Here is a 12,464-nt window from a genome sequence, read left to right on the forward strand (position 1 = left end):
CCTCCCAATTGAACTATATCTCACCCATGTCTAATTGCAACGTATACGGCTAAATCCTTTGTCCCCTCTGCAGAGCCAGTTTGCCTCTTAGCACGTCTAAACCCCAGGGACTTCTCAAAGCAGGGGAGACGTGGTCAGGTTGAAAGCAATGTGGAGCCTGGGGCCAGCACGAAAGGGCTGAAGGACCGATCCCGCCGCCAGCTAGCTGGGTAATCTCTAGCAAGTCTTTCTCCACAAAACAAGACTGACAGCCACCTCCCTGGAAATTCAGTTGAAAATGCTTAGCAATTTGTAAAAAGCTACGTGGAGAGGAGTCCTCACTACATAGAAACAAGCAGCTGAGAGATGTTTTTAACCATGCCTCCTGACCCCTCCAGAAATGAAGCATTGTCTCTACACAGTTCATTTCCTCCTCAGAGTTCAAACCACTTCCGCATGTCACACATGATTTTCCTTATGTCCCCAACATCATAGGGAATTGGCTTCCCCAGGTCCAGTTCGCAGCTTGGACAAGTGGCTTCTTCGGGATCTACCTAAGGCAATTAGCAGTGACAAAGGTGACTTGAAAATTCATAGGGACGTTTGGCTGGAACCAACAAGTTTGGTTTCTGAAGTTTGTGGCTTTTCTTAATCCGGCTCCTCCTTGTCTCACCCACTGGGACTCCGCGACAGGAAGTCACTGCTCTGCATTTATTTTGTCGTTAATTCTGCTTACTTAACACCCAGAAGAGCTTTACTGTTGCCATATTCTTCTAAAGCGAAAACAGGATATTTTTCAAATTCCGTGCTTTGGCAGCATATTTAACATACAAGTTATTTCAGGTCAGGCAAATAATGTGGTCCCAGTTACGTGCTGTGCACCCTTGGGTAAATTACTTAGCGTCCCTGAGCCTGCTTCTTCAGTTGTAGTGTAAGTATAATAGTTGACCTGCCTTCCTCACAGACAGAAGAAAACGTGAAAGTATAGAAATGATCATGTAAAGAGAATTTGGAAATAATTTAAGACACTTCACTTATATAATTATAATATATCATATACAATTATAATGTTGTTTATTATTAGTCCTACTGTCTTATGCTAAAAACCGACAATTTGGTGGGATTCTCTTGCAACCTGCCAAGCATAATAGCTCTGGATTTCAATTCTCCTTTATAAAAAAAAAAAAGAGGATAGGATGCATGTATCTTGGAAAAAAGAAAATAAGGTCTGTGAATTCAAGGTAAATTTTGGTCAGTATTTCTGGATTGGGGTTCCAGTGCCAGATTTATCTGCTTGTACTCATTTTATGAAATTTGCACCATTGATCAGCAAGAAGCACAAACGGAATCTTGTAGAATCTTAAGTCTAATAGCTTTGGTAGTGAGGGAGAAAGTACCATAGAAAGCCTGACAATACATCTATCATCTGTTCCTGAGGACAATGACGAAATGCGGTCTTCGATTTTTAAAAAGATATTATTACCAAGGCCTTGGATAATCACATGATTATTTTCAATTATAAATGAGTAAAGGAAAGACTCGGAATTCAAAATATGTTACCAATGTTCCTCTCTAATACATTATGAAATCTCCCAAAAATGTAACTAAAATTAACCCAAATTTGGTCAAATTTAGAGTAAATGGCATGACCAGGAATAAGTTTGCTACAAAACATATGGGTTTTTCTGGATGATGTTCTGGCTTTAGCTAAGCCTTATTGCAATGCAACTACCATCTGTGCAAAGTTCCACGTCTCTCCACATAGTAAATCTATGTCCAAGTGAAAAATAGAGAGCAACTAAATATGATAGGCACTTTTTCTGCCAGGAAAAATAATAAGTATTGCTATAGAGCAATGAACATCTTTGGATCCTGTCTGCAACTCCATTAAGTTCTTATGGCTTGGATATTTGGAATTCTTTCACCATTTATAACATGAGTCCTCATACAGATATTGGAGAGGGTTCACTCCTGAAGGGAGTTCTTTACTGCATCTACATCAAAAAAGTGTTAAAAGCATAGATCTGATCTCTTCAAACTGATAAACACTTTCAAACATAGGTGTGAAAAACCAAGATTCGAGTTCCAACCACTGCTGTCTGAAACCCTTGTGGTGAGAAAGACAAAACTCTCAAGGTCAAAGCTCAGTCTTCAGAATCTTCTTCCTTCACCAATGCAGTCAGAATATTTCATGGAGGCTTCTTCAATCAAAGCCATTAAAATGGTGAAGTTTTCTTTTTCTCTGTTTTTCCTAACAGCTGGGGCTTATATGACTCCAGAGTGTAAGTATCTCCCAGACCTACCGCATTTGTGCAGCAAATGAATTTCTAGCGATTGTGTTGTTACTTAGAAATGAAAATTTTTCCCAACCATATCTATCCTCGAAAGTGTACTATAAATCATTATATTTATTATACTATGATATATTATTATTAAAGTAGGTGTTCTATATTATTATATATAATATATATCAAGTGTATGCTACATGTATTTATCAGTAAAATTATTATAGCTATTAGGTGTTGTAGTGTTTTTTTTTTTTATCTTGGAAATATATAATGACTGTCAAAAGAAGAATTACATGAAATAATCTGCTTGGATCTTTCATAGTATATCTTTGGGTTTTTTTCTGCAGGTTTCGGCACGGAGATTATTGGAGGGCGAGAAGTGGCGCCACATTCCCGGCCGTTCATGGCCTCCATCCAGTACCGCGGCCAGCACTTCTGCGGGGGCGTGCTGATCCACCCGCGCTGGGTGCTGTCCGCAGCCCACTGCCGCTCCCGGTGAGTACCCGCGCTCACCTTGTGCGCAAGAAGAGAAGCTCGCCTCTCCCCGGAGAGAGTTTTGTATTTTAACATTCTAAGTTTAATGAGCACAGTCATGTTTGATGAATAGAGATGTAATATCAAGGGGTATGAATAACACTTCAATCATATATATGTATATTTTTAAAATCGAAATAGAGTTGACGTATAATATTAAATTAGTTTCAGGGGTACAACATAGTGATTCAGCAGTTATGTACATTATGATAGGCTCACCAAGATCAGGTATATTATAATATTCTTGACTATATTCCCTGTGTTGTCGTTTTCATCCCTGTGACTTATTTATTTTATGACCGGGAGTTTGTACCTCTTAATCCTTTGCCCATTTTGCCCATCTCCCCCCACCCCTCCCCTCTGGCAACCACCAGTTTGTTCGCCATATTTGTGAGTCTGTTTGTCTCTTTTTTTTTTATTGTTACTGTTCACTGTGGGCTTTTTATTTGTTTGTTTTTTAGATTCCACATGTAAGTGAAATCACACAGTATTTGTCTTTCTCTGGCTTATTTCTCCTAGCATATACTGTCCTTTAGGTCCGTCCATGCGGCGGTGAATGGCAAGACTTTATCTACCTTTAGCTTCTGTGATCACTGACCAACTGGTGGAGTTGACTTACCCTCTGGCCCATCCACGTTTTCCGCCCTGAGTTTTCCTTTTCAGGGAGAGCTGGGCCACCTTTCCCAGGCAGGCCATTGGACAGATCCAAGTCCTCGTGGAAGGCCAGGGAAGGCAGCAACGGTAGTAATTGGAGCAGCGACCTTCCTGACCTTGTCAGACAGCCTGTGTTTGCATCTCCACTTTCCCATTTTACAAAAGGGAAATAATAATAGTAATACCTGCTTCATGGGGTTTGGAGGATTAAATAGTATCTATTTAAATATTTTAGTGTGCTTAGCCCATTGTAAGCACAAATAAGTTGCAGCCGTAATTGCTATAAGCACGAGAAGCCTGCTTCGTTAATGGATTTTTAGACCCTTTCTGTTAACCCCTCTGCCCCGCCTCCTACCCTAGAGGCCTGGGGTCCACAGTTGGGGACCAACTTAAGGGGGCAACAAACTTCCCAGCAGAAAAAGAGAGAAAAAAAAGTTACAGCTGATTTCTACAAGGAAAGAAAGAGCCATTCTTCTGGAATAGTTAGAACAAAAGCTTTTCTCAAAGTACATTTCAGTCTGCGATTCTCTATGTCAGCTGAAGGAGTCCCAAGCTCTTCTTGGGATGCCGCAACCTTTGCAAAAGGAAAAGCCATAGAAAACCAATTAGGTGTTTGTTGTGGTTTTGTTTATTTGTTGGTTTGGGGGGGATTTGGTTTTTGCTTGGTTTTTGTCTCTATGTTTCTTTCTTCTGTCTCTTGCCTGAATAAGCCAAGAAGAGATGGGAATTTCTTTCCTTACGAACATTATAGCACTTCACCTAAGAATCTCTTGGCCATAATGGCTTGCTCGCCAGGCTATGGAAAAACTGAGTTGACTTGCTTCTGCCCCCATTTTAATAAGACTAGGCACAAATTTAGAAATTTTGAAGCCTGCAGAAAGTGAGAACTTCTGTTTTATTTCTAAATAGCAAGCTAGTAATTTCCAGTTTAGTATGGCTACTGCACCCAAATGGGGTTGTAGCTGTCATAGCCATCACCCTCGCATCCCTGTCACTTCTGTCCTTTTCAGAGCACTTGTCTCCTGGGGACCAGTGAGGCAGAGGGGGACTATCAAGAAATGCTCATTCAATTCCAAATATGCACATCTTCAAATATCCTTACAGCACACATTCAAGTGGATTCTCACCTCCCCAGACACAGGCCTTGACTTATAAATGCTCAAGAAAGGCTGGATAGAAGGAAGGAAATAAATTGGAAGACTTTCTTTTTTTTTTTTTTTTTGCCAAGCCAAAAGCACAGTGTGTGAAGTCCTTCACAAGCCATCAAGTGCTATCCAAAAGTAAATAATATGATTAATTTGAATTTAAAATTTTGTCACGTGAACTTGACTCAATAGAGTGAGTCCTCAAACTGACAAATTAGGGAAAACAGATATTGGAATTAAAAAAAAAAAAGAAAGAAAGTAAGAAAGAAAGAAAAGAAAAACCAACTCTTGCTAAATACCATTTTAAATGGCCAGAGTTTAAAGAACTCCGGAATATGTGGATCAAATTTCCTCTCCAGGACACTTGGGTGTAAAAATGTAGGCGGACTGGTGCTTGGAAAAATATTAAACTTTATGAAATCCAAAATATTTATGAAATAGTTTAATGGTGGCTTCCCACAAATGTGCTCCCAAGTATCCTGGGGGAATAGCTTACTAACTACAGCCTCTGCTCTCAGCAAAACGGTGAAGGAGGCCAGATCTGGGGTGCCCCCTTCTCACTACCCATCCATGCAGCTCCTTACTGCGCCTCTTGGCCCTTCTATCAGATGCCTTGCCAACTAACAAAGGAAACCAGTAAAAAAGCTTCTTGTCTTAAAAAAAAAAAAAAAAAGCTTCTTCTCTAATTTTATTTTCAGCGTTTCAATTTATCAGAAGCAAAACTCTCACCAGCTCTTTTCCACTGTCTTCCTGATTCTCCCCCTCTCACTGAGCAGCCCCCCACCTGCCTGGGCTGTAATTAGATGACTCCCCGCAGCCCCGTCCACACGGCCTCCCCCCATCTCAGACCACCCCCGGGGCATCCAGAGTAGCATGGTGAAGATTCAGGCCCGGGCTCAAACCAGCTGAGCTTCCAACCCGCCTGCATTTGCATCCCGGAGCCTCCCCTTAATATCCGTGGGTCTTTCTCAAGTTTATCTACCTGAGCGCCAGGCTTCCCCTCTGCAGAGTGGGGATAATCCTAATGCCTCCTTCACAGGACCGTTGGGAAGTGTAAATGAGGGACAGTACGTAAAACGCTTAGCACAGAACCTGGCACAGCACAGTAACGTAGTAAGTGTTATATCATCTCATCGTGTTATTATCTGCACCTGGCGTGGGAGTCACTGAGGCCCAAGTCTGATGGCCCAGGCGTGCTGAGGATGGGACCTTTCTCCGACAGTCGGGTAATTCTCTCCCGTCTTTGAAAAAAGAGACCTCCAGGGAGTCAGGACCCTGTCTCTGTCAGCCCTGGAGGAGTGGGTCTAAGCAGAACCATGGCTCCGTGCCGAGGCAACCCGGCAGAGGAAGTAAGAGGTTTGAAGGAGCTTGGCGTGAGGTTTCCAGAGTGTCATAGAAAAGAGCACTGGGCTTGGAATCACAAAAGCTGCGTTTGAGTCCTGATTCCCCTACTTATCATGTGTGTCACCTTTGTCCAAAGAACCCTTCCCCCAGTGAGGACTATACATCGCATCAGCTCGAACACTGGGAATGGGTTCTTTTTAGGCCCAATAGAAACGATGTTTCAGTAGACAGAAAAGGATTACTGGGAGCAACACGTTGGTCCCGCTCTGCATGTAGTTCTGTTCTAGGTAAGTCCAGGGCGGGACTCAGAAAGCTGCAATTTAAACACACATCTCCTGGAAATTCTGAAGCAAAGACCCCCTGTGCAGAAACCCTACAAGAAACAAATGAAAAAGACTGGTATTATTACGTCTCTGTGTGAATTCGGACCTGGGTCTAGCTAAGGAGGCGGCATCCCAGAATCAGGTAATTCCAGGTATCCTGTGGCAGAAAAATTGACCTTTGTGGTGCAGATCCCGCTGAGGCGAATCAGGAAGTGGAAAGTCAGAAAGCATTCACGGTCTGCGTGCGTTGTGTTGGGTATTAACGTGTCCCAGCGGAGAGAAAACTAACCAAAATATTTCCAAGGCACTAAGGAATCAAGGACAATGGTAAAAGATGAGGGAAACCAGAAACTTTCTCAACATCCATCCCCTAATCAAAATTCCTCTACCACACCCTCATTTGTACCCCCACAGCCTTCCTTGTGTTCGTTATTTATGCATGTTTCTGTCTTTTCTGTTAAAGCAGTAGTCCTAGGGATTTGGTATCATTCTCCCCCACCTCCCCCCACAGTTTGGGTTTAATGAGTATGTTGAATTTGAGTTTGAATCAATCCTAGGAAATCTGATCCACATCCTTTGAGAAATTTCATCCCCATCCTGATTTTGCAATAGGCAAACTTTTCAACAAATAGAGCTGAAATTCCCAATATAAACCAAAATAAACTCTTTTGGTAGAAACCGAAGAGTGGTCATTCCCGGCAGTCACAGTCCTGCCATATGCAAACCCACCCCACCGTAGTCCTGAGCTCCTTCTTCAAACCTGAAACAACACTTTCTTCCTTTTCCTGTATGTTTCTGTGCCTTTTAATTCTTATTAATCTTTATGAATCTGTGTGTGGGAGTATGTGTGTGTTTTCATTTTTAATTGAAGTGGTGTTGACATACAATATATATGAGTTTCAGAGGTACAACACAGCGATTTGACAATTACGCACATCATGAAATGCTCAGCATGATAAGTATAGTTACCATCTGTCACAAAAGTTATTGCAATATTATTGGCTATATTCCCTGTGCTGTGTTTTTCCTCCCCCTGAGTTATTTTATGACTGAAAGCTTGTACCTCTTGAAATTTCCTTTACCTATTTTGCCCATCCACCTACCCTCCCCTTTGGCAACCACCACTTTGTTCTATGTGTCTGTGAACCTGTTTCTGTTTGTTTGTTTGTTCATTTGTTTTGTTTTTTAGATTCTACATATAAGCGAAATCCTACGGTATTTGTCTTTCTCTGTCTGACTTATATGGGTGTGGATGTTTTTATTGTAATCTGTCTTGATCCTTCTTTCAAGTGACAATGAAATAGTTTTACATAAACTAGTATAAGTCTTTCTAGAATCTTCCTTGCTCCCTGAAGGATTTGAAGCAGCATCCTAAAAGCACGCATTAAAATGAGATTTTTTTTTTATAGTATGGTGAACACCCCAAGGTGTTGTCAAGATCTCATTATTTCTATTTTCATAACAAGATGTAAATGTAATTTTGGGGCACCTGGGTGGCACAGCGGTTAAGCGTCTGCCTTCGGCTCAGGGCGTGATCCCGGCGTTATGGGATCGAGCCCCACATCAGGCTCTTCCGCTATGAGCCTGCTTCTTCCTCTCCCACTCCCCCTGCTTGTGTTCCCTCTCTCGCTGGCTGTCTCTATCTCTGTTAAATAAATAAATAAAATCTTTAAAAAAAAAAAAGATGTAAATGTAATTTTGTTCGACATGCAGTAAATCAAATCAATTGTGGCACTATTGAAACAGTGGTACTGGCGCTGCATATGACCAGGGGTAAGACAAAACAACTGCTGTTTCTTTATCTGACTCACCTGTTTCTATCTTCTAAATATCCACAATGGAATTATCGATGGCTACTAACCCTACCACTTTATTTCAAAGTAGCAATGATTTTTTACCTTGAAGCAAGTTTTCCTTTCTTGTCCAAATTATCTTTCTAATTGACAGGACAGAAGATAGCTTATCTGACAGCCACATAATGGATCTTATTCTCCATATTGCCCCGAGATGAAGTGTAGATATACCAGACTGGCAAATACAGAGTTGAGTCTTCACCTTTTAGTTATTAAAACCCTTAATGCTGGGAAGATGAAAGAGTTCTGGAGATTGATGGCAGTGATAAATGAACAATGTAAATGTATTTAATGCCACAGAACTGGACATTTAAAAATGGTTTAAAATTATAAATTTTATGTTATGTCTATTCTACCTTAATTAAAAAAATTAACAATGGTAGATATAAATCTTGACCCACAACTGGAGAAATATTTCTTTTTACATAAATTAACATAATTTTGTTGTAAACTTGATCTCGATTAGAATTTCACTCCTTTTCCCCGCAGTAAGGTAAAAGTTCTGATATTCATTTGCAATACTAGGAAATTGAGGTGGGGTGAGTCTGAGAGCAGGGCTTTTGGCCCTTGATATTGTCCTTTCATGCTTGGGTCCACTAAGACCTCTGTCACCCCACCTAATCCAAACAAGGTTACCTTGGAGATGGTCCTTGTTCCTGGGTGTTCACCACCATTTCTACTCCCCACTGGGGTATTTGGGACTCGTTCTGATCCTTCTATTCTCTTTGCTTTTTTTAGGCATGAAAAAGTCCAGTTTTTCAAAGTGATTTTAGGAGCACACTCTCTCTCAAAGAATGAAGCCTCCAAACAAACTTTTGAGATTGAAAAATTCATACCATTCTCAAGACTTATATCACATCGTAAATTGAATGATATTATGCTGATTAAGGTATGGAGTGTTTCCTTCCTTCAGTTTCTCCAGCATTCTTACACACCATAGTTCAGCTGTTAAATCATCTACACAAAAGCATTTTGTTAGCACCGTCCCCATATTGGAGGGAAACGTGACATATTCTATAGGGGCCTACTTTACTCCATATACTGCCTTGAAAGGAACAAGAATTTATCACAAATGAAGCAGGTCTGTGTTTAAACAAGGAAAAGCAACCCTGATGCTCACATATATGGGAGGGGAACATCTCAACAAGCCCAAGGATCCCCACTGAAAGCTTTTTTTCCCCAAATGCTTTTATCATTAGCGAATGAAAAAATACAAGTCCTTTATACAACCGAGCCAACCAAGTGAATTCAGGGACACATAAGTGAGTTATAACTTAGTCTAGACCATACTTAGTCTAGTCCAAACTTAGTCTAGACCATACTCAAGGGTCTTATCCAGCAGGAAACAGCCCAGCCCTCAAAGTCATGACCTATGGATGTTATTCCACAGAAAACCATCCAATGCAGAGCAAAGGCCAGTTTGCTTAAGACTGGGCAAAGTTCCTGCTCTGTCTAGGCTCCCTCCCCGAGCATCATTGAGCTCTACAGGGATTGGAGAGCATTTCGGAAAAGCAACAACCACAAATACAGCTGCAGGCTACCACCAAAGTAGATTCAAGGAGAGGGATGCCTTCCTAGACCAGAGGGACCACACATACATCGCTCAGACTAATAGCAGAATACTACTGGGGACGAATGATAATTCATTCTCTTTTTAATCTGTCAGCTTCACACGGCTGCAACACTTGACAAACATGTCCAGCTGCTCCACCCAAGCTCCAAAAATGATATCAGAGCTGGAACAAAATGCCAGGTTACTGGCTGGGGAGCCACCGACCCACAATTTTTAACGATGTCTGATACCCTGCGTGAAGTCACCGTTACGGTCATAAATCGAAAACTTTGCAACAGCCCAAGTTATTACAACCACAACCCTATTATAACTGAAGACATGATATGTGCAGGAGACGCCAGGGGCCAGAAGGATTCCTGCCAGGTAAGAGCCCATCGGTCAAATAGGCATCTCAGAGCATCTCAGAGCGCTGTGCTGCATGAAGTCAAGGCTCCCTGTGCTCCCTGGCACAGAGGGAAGTGCGGAGAACAGAAAATCATAACTCCAGAGAGTTCCTCTCCATTCCTGCACTGAGTTCTCCATTCTTTCTCATCTACCAATGTGAATGAGTCATAAGAACTCCCCAACACATAAGCACTCGTTAAATGTCTGTGAATCAGGGTGATAGACAGCATTTGATAACTTTTACAGGCTTCTTCCAAGGGATCTTACCATCCTTAGAAAGCCTACCAACTCTGAGGTCATTAGTGGTGACTGAAAGATAACCCCTTCTCCCCCCGCCCCCAGAACGCACCATTGTAGGCAATCTATAGAGAGGTGTTGGAAGGCTCAAATGTAAGGAGCTCAGATATATAGTATGTCTTTCTTAAATAATGTTGACAAACTGACTAAAAGGAACAGGAGTCATACTTTCCAGAATCTCTTGCTTCCCTAGGCAGTAAAAAAAACATAGGTGTTCATGTTTACAGTGACACGCAGCACAGCTGGGTTACTAATTTTTTTTAAAGATTTTATTTGTTTATTCGACAGAGATAGAGACAGCCAGCGAGAGAGGGAACACAAGCAGGGGGAGTGGGAGAGGAAGAAGCAGGCTCATAGCGGAGGAGCCTGATGCGGGGCTCGATCCCATAACGCCGGGATCACGCCCTGAGCCGAAGGCAGACGCTTAACGCCTATGCCACCCAGGCGCCCCTGGGTTACTAATTTTTAAAAAATTAGAATGCACTCTTGACATCCTACTGAATTAAGCCTTGTCGAGGGGAGGGCATGATGGCTTTCAAAGATCACATGTACCTGCCGTGCCCCGAGACTGTCGTTCCCCGAAGCCTCTCTTTCCATGGCGACCAGAGCACGAAGCTGCAGTCCCCGATGGGAGTGGCAGCAGAGGCAAAGGCTGCTCTTCAGGTTTGAAAGGCCCCTCTTTTCACCCTGTCACTTTCCTTGACAGAATTGTCGTCACATGTTTCCTTCTGAGTCCTCAATAATCCGTTCACGGAGCAAGTATTTACAACATGGTGTGCAGCGTTAAGTTCAACGACAGGAGAACTCACACACGGAAAAAAAAAAAAACCGACCGAGTCCCTGCCACCAATGTATTTACTATGATACATTTCTCCTTTCTGCCCGTCTCAGTAGCAACTTGATTTCCGACCCATGGGCGCCAAAATGAAATCCACAATTTAAACATTTCTTCTGTGGATTCCTTTAAATTTATACCTACTCATTCCTTAATGAATCAAATTCCATCAAGTCACTGATGATCAAAGGTTGTATATATATGTAGTCCTGGACAGAGGGATATGGACAAAGAGAGACAGACAGATGGACAGAAACATGGTCCCAGACAGAGGTAGGGACATAGGCAGAGACAGGCAGACAGATGGACAGAACCATTGCCCTGGCCAGAGACAGAGACAACCCACACAGTAAGGGGCTATATCAGACACTCTTCAGGACACAGAGAAACCAAGGACCCACATGATAATCCTTTGAGTAACAGATAATTGATGGTTGAAAGAGGTCAACAGCTTCTCACCAAGTATCTGTCTATTTTCTTCATTCTAGGGTGACTCAGGCGGCCCCTTGGTTTGCAAAGGTGCCTTCTATGCCTTAGTCTCTGCAGGTCGTAGATGTGGTGATGCCAAGAAGCCTGGAATCTACACCCTAATAACCCGGAAATACTGGGCTTGGATTAAAAGCCAGCTTGCCCCATCTCATGCAAACTACGGCCACAAATGATTTTCTTGGATCTACCAGTTGCTTGTTTTGTTTTCATAAGATGTTCTAGAGGCCACCTTTGTCTTCATATGCAGTGGGATGTGAAGTGGAGTGCAGCAAGGGTCCCCTCCTGGCCCCGTAGGACTGGTTTCGTCAAGGAATCAGGTTCTCTCTCCCGTCTGTAGCTGCCATTTTTACTAGGCTGACTTCATTCTGAATAAAAGTTAGAAGACTGTGTCCTTGTCTTTGATGGAAGCAAGGTAAAGCAAATGGTACACTCCTCATTCCACTCACACTCGCCCAAAGGGCAAAAAAACCCAAGCCTTTAGCCAAGCACCACCTTCAACCAGGTTTATGCTGTGATTTCTGCTGTGATTTTACCTTAAACTGCATTTTAAAAATAAGAAGCGGTAAATTCAAGCACCCCAATTCAAGTGAAGAAAGAATCATCAAAGCTTATCCAAATATTTAGGATAGTACTTATTGATTTCTGTCACACTTTGTTCCACACAGGATTTAAGGCAATGTACAAAAATTCCCTTGATAACGCCAAAGGTGAAGTGAAAAATAATTTTTCCTGAAAAAATTAAAGATAGAAAATGTTATGTGATCCA

The 12,464-nt window shown here is 42.1% G+C and overlaps 1 protein-coding gene across 1 annotated transcript; it reads left to right on the forward strand.

The window, feature by feature from the left end:
* The first annotated feature begins 1,955 nt into the window (after nucleotides 1-1,955).
* Nucleotides 1,956-12,080, forward strand: GZMK (granzyme K). Its single transcript, XM_026510700.4, has 5 exons — nucleotides 1,956-2,261; nucleotides 2,615-2,762; nucleotides 8,859-9,009; nucleotides 9,787-10,056; nucleotides 11,698-12,080. Exons 1-5 carry the CDS (start codon nucleotides 2,153-2,155, stop codon nucleotides 11,869-11,871), a joined length of 852 nt encoding a protein of 283 aa, XP_026366485.3. The 5' UTR covers nucleotides 1,956-2,152; the 3' UTR covers nucleotides 11,872-12,080.
* Nucleotides 12,081-12,464: the final 384 nt, after the last annotated feature.

Source organism: Ursus arctos, unplaced genomic scaffold (genome assembly GCF_023065955.2).
Source record: "Ursus arctos isolate Adak ecotype North America unplaced genomic scaffold, UrsArc2.0 scaffold_15, whole genome shotgun sequence".
Lineage (NCBI taxonomy): Eukaryota > Metazoa > Chordata > Mammalia > Carnivora > Ursidae > Ursus > Ursus arctos.